This window comes from Neodiprion lecontei, unplaced genomic scaffold, assembly GCF_021901455.1.
Source record: "Neodiprion lecontei isolate iyNeoLeco1 unplaced genomic scaffold, iyNeoLeco1.1 ptg000069l, whole genome shotgun sequence".
Taxonomy (NCBI): Eukaryota; Metazoa; Arthropoda; class Insecta; order Hymenoptera; family Diprionidae; genus Neodiprion; species Neodiprion lecontei.
This window is the reverse complement of record NW_025791837.1, coordinates 203,281-206,736: the sequence shown is the minus strand read 5'-3', so window position 1 is coordinate 206,736 and position 3,456 is coordinate 203,281. Positions and strand designations below refer to the sequence as shown.

The following is a 3,456-nucleotide window of genomic DNA, read 5'->3' as shown; positions in this document are numbered from 1 at the left end:
GGCTCCCATATGCAGGTCCTCAGCTACGCAATGCACCAGCGAGAAATTTTCGTCTACTGTAAATAGGTCTCCTGTCATTTCGGTCGTGACCGGAGGTAGCTCGAAAATGTCTTCGTTTGTGGTGTCGGTCTCGTCTGTCGTATCTAACTCTAGCGTCTGTATGGTCGCGAGTTCGTTGTCCAACGGGACTGGATCCGTATCTATCATTAAGTCTATTGCGGTTTTTGTATCTTTGGAATCTAAGTTTACTGTAGGTATTTTTCCTTTTAAGTAGAGGCAGATGGACCTGCTTCCACCTCCTCTGTCTCTATGGCATTGGCCCTTGTTACTCGGGGGCTGCCAGTGTTCCCCGAGGGCCCTGCTCCGTTTCCCGAGTTGTTTCGGCTAATTGTTTCATGGTATCTACGTTTACGGCATTCGTTGTATGAATGTCCTATGCTCTTGCAGTAGCTACATTCGACTACGTTTGCACTTCGCGCTGTCGACTGTTGGCTCGACGGCGGTTTGTTTTTGTAACAATTTGCTGTGCTGTGGGTCGACCGCCCGCACAGCGTACACGATTCTCTATTTTCCACGGGTCTGCTTACCGCGGGTCTCCTAATTGCTCGGCACTGATCGGTTAGGTGATTACTACGGCCGCAATGTTTACACGGCTCTGCGTTATTACTCTCGGCCCTGCTCGCGCCGCGGCTCCTAGCCCGATCTCTATCTAATTCTAATGCCTTGCTGGCATCTATAGCCCTTTCGTAGGCTGTCTTCAGGTTGGAGTAACCTTTGATCAATACTGCATTCCGGCAGTCGCTCGGTAGTCCGCCGACAAATGCCTCGCAGACTTCCTCATCTAACCTGATTATCTCTGCATTGGTTAGCTCGCGGTTCTTTCTTCGTTCCGCTTCTATTAATCCCGTTTTTATGTCGCGGGTTCTCCCTATGTAATCTAGCACGTGTTCATCAGCGTATTTATACAGCTGACCAAGCTCTCCACGGTAATGATTCGCGGATCTAATGGGCGCGAACACTTCCGTGAGTTTGTCCAAGAGTCCTTGCAGGGTTGCAAAACTCTCGTCTTCGATTACTGCGTATGCTCGATCGGCGAGCTTGCTTCTGATGAGGCGCGTGAGGTACCCCTCCAAGCTGGGTGTTACCATCTCGAGTGCCCTCTTGCACGCCCGATTAAACTGCATTACGGTGATGTTTTTCCCGTCAAATTTTGGGACTACCGCTAACGCGTCTTTAACCGATATGGATTGCTCCGCTAATGGCAGAGTAGGAGGAACGGATGCCTGCACGGTGTTAACGACTTGAGTAACTTGGGGGCGGGTGATTCCCGAGATCTTATCCTTCAGGGCCTGCTCCCTTTTCTTTAACTGTTCCTCGCGCTCAGCTAATTTCCTCCTTCTCTCCCGGTACGGATCTGCTAACGCGGCCTGGTACGCGAGTTCTTGCTCCTGCAATTCTATTTCGCGCTCCCAAATCTCTTGCTCGCGTAATTGTATTTCCAAGTCCTTATCGAGGACTAATTCTTCCGGCACGCCTGGCTCACCTAATTCTTGAGGTCCCAGGTCCGGACCTGCTATTCCTCCGCGTAGATTTTTGAGTTTCTCGCGGTTTTCTTTTTGAATGCGTCTGATCAACGCTTCTCTAGCTAACGCTTCTGCTTCTAAATTCAAATCTTCATCGTCAGTTGGGACGGAAACCACTGACTTTATTGAAATGTGATCATTTTCTGAATTGAGGGCGTTTCTACCAATCGCTCCTCTGCTGAGTGGATCAGGGCGGTAACTGTCCACAGGGTTAGGTTTTTGAGGCGCCACGGATTTTCTTAAGTCGCCTTTCTTTCTTTCTGCCTTCTTTTTGAAGTGCAGAATTTCTGCTTCTAACCTTAATTCGTCCTTACTCCGCGTACACACTGGACCGGGTTCCCTAAATGTAGCGTCTGTGGCTAATTCTGTGCTTTGGGTAACTGCCCTATCTGTGTCGCGTGAATTTTGCGCTACGAGAAGTTGTACTTCCCGATCTATTTCTGCCTTCTTACGGAGAAGTTCGGACAGCTGTGTGTCCTCTACAGGACCTAACCGCGGTTCATCCATTTTCGAACGGCCCGTCGCTTCGTTAGTGTCCCTAATTTTAACGTCTGTCACGCTCGCGGAGAGCTGTGCAGGATTTTTAGAATCGTCTACCTTGCTCGTTTTGAACTGCGTAGGATATTTGATTTCTTCTACTGTGCCTTTTATTGGCTGTGTAGGATGTGGTACGTCTTGCGCGGGGCCCTCGGTCGGGTTGTGCCGCTGCGTTTTTGTATTTGCGTTCGCGATTTCTTTCGCCTCGAGCTCGGCGAGCCTAGCAAGTTTCTTTTGAACTTCTTCGGATAACCCCGCGTCTTTACTCGATTCAATCGCGCGCTGTTTTTTCTCTAATTCAGCTTCCTGTTGTCTGAATTGTTCGCTAAGATGTTTTGACTTCTTATCTATTTCTGCTTGACGTTCCTCTAACGCTTCCCTTTCTTTTTGGAGCCTCTTTTCCTTATTGGAAACCTCCTGTTTTATGAATTCTATATCGGTCTCGGTATATTTAAGTTGTAAGCTATCATCTACTGATGCGCCGCTTTCCTTTTTGCTACCTGTTCTAGTTTCGATAGGCATATTGGTTTCGCGTGTGAATCTTTATCCTATTTATAGAAACAATCTCAAGCGTGTGGAGTCCCCGTGTGATTCGCTTTTATTGTATTTGTCGAGCGTTATTTCACGATTCCGTCCGTAGTTTGTGCGTTCGTCCCGATCGCGTTCTTTGCGGCTGAGGTGAGTTTTCTTGCTACTCCCGTTACGCGTGTGTTGCGAAGTTCGGTTCACTGTCTTTGCTACTTTCGCGGATCTCGTCTTTAATAACTCGCACCGATTATTTTTAGTTGAATTCGGATTTTAACAAGATCAATTTTTAAACGAATCCCACCGCTGCCACCAGAAATTTTATTGCCTGTGACGTCCCAGACGCACTAGTCAACAAAAAAAACAATTCTTAACGTTGACGCACGCGGAGCGACACTGCAATAACGGAGCCCTGTTTTATTTGAGGGACCCGGGCCCCCGCTATGGATTATATTCGTCGTTTAGGATGATATGGGGTAACGTAAATGAGCGTCTTACCTTTAGTCGAGATAGATGGTCTCTGGTTCGGAGTCCAGGTCGATAACTTCCGGCTCTTCTACCCAGTCGTATACGGTTGGTACAGGGAACAGCTTCCTCCTAATGTCGATTTGCTCGTATAACAGCCCCTCGCTGACTCTGGTAACCGTCTGTATGACTTCACGTTCTACGCCGTGAGTTGAGAACGGGTGGTCAACCTTGGGTTGGCTGAATGCGTGCGACGAGAAAGAGCCCGATTCTTCGTTAGAGCTAGGTTGTGTATAGATCGGAAGGATCTCTACTGGACCGTTGATACGTTTGATTCTGGCTTGTA

The 3,456-nt window shown here is 48.3% G+C and overlaps 1 protein-coding gene across 1 annotated transcript; it reads right to left on the bottom strand.

Annotated features, from left to right (window-relative positions):
• Positions 1-266: 266 nt before the first annotated feature.
• LOC124295736 (caldesmon-like) lies at positions 267-2,642 on the bottom strand. The gene has a single exon (XM_046746273.1). It carries the CDS (start codon positions 2,640-2,642, stop codon positions 267-269), a length of 2,376 nt encoding a protein of 791 aa, XP_046602229.1.
• Positions 2,643-3,456: the final 814 nt, after the last annotated feature.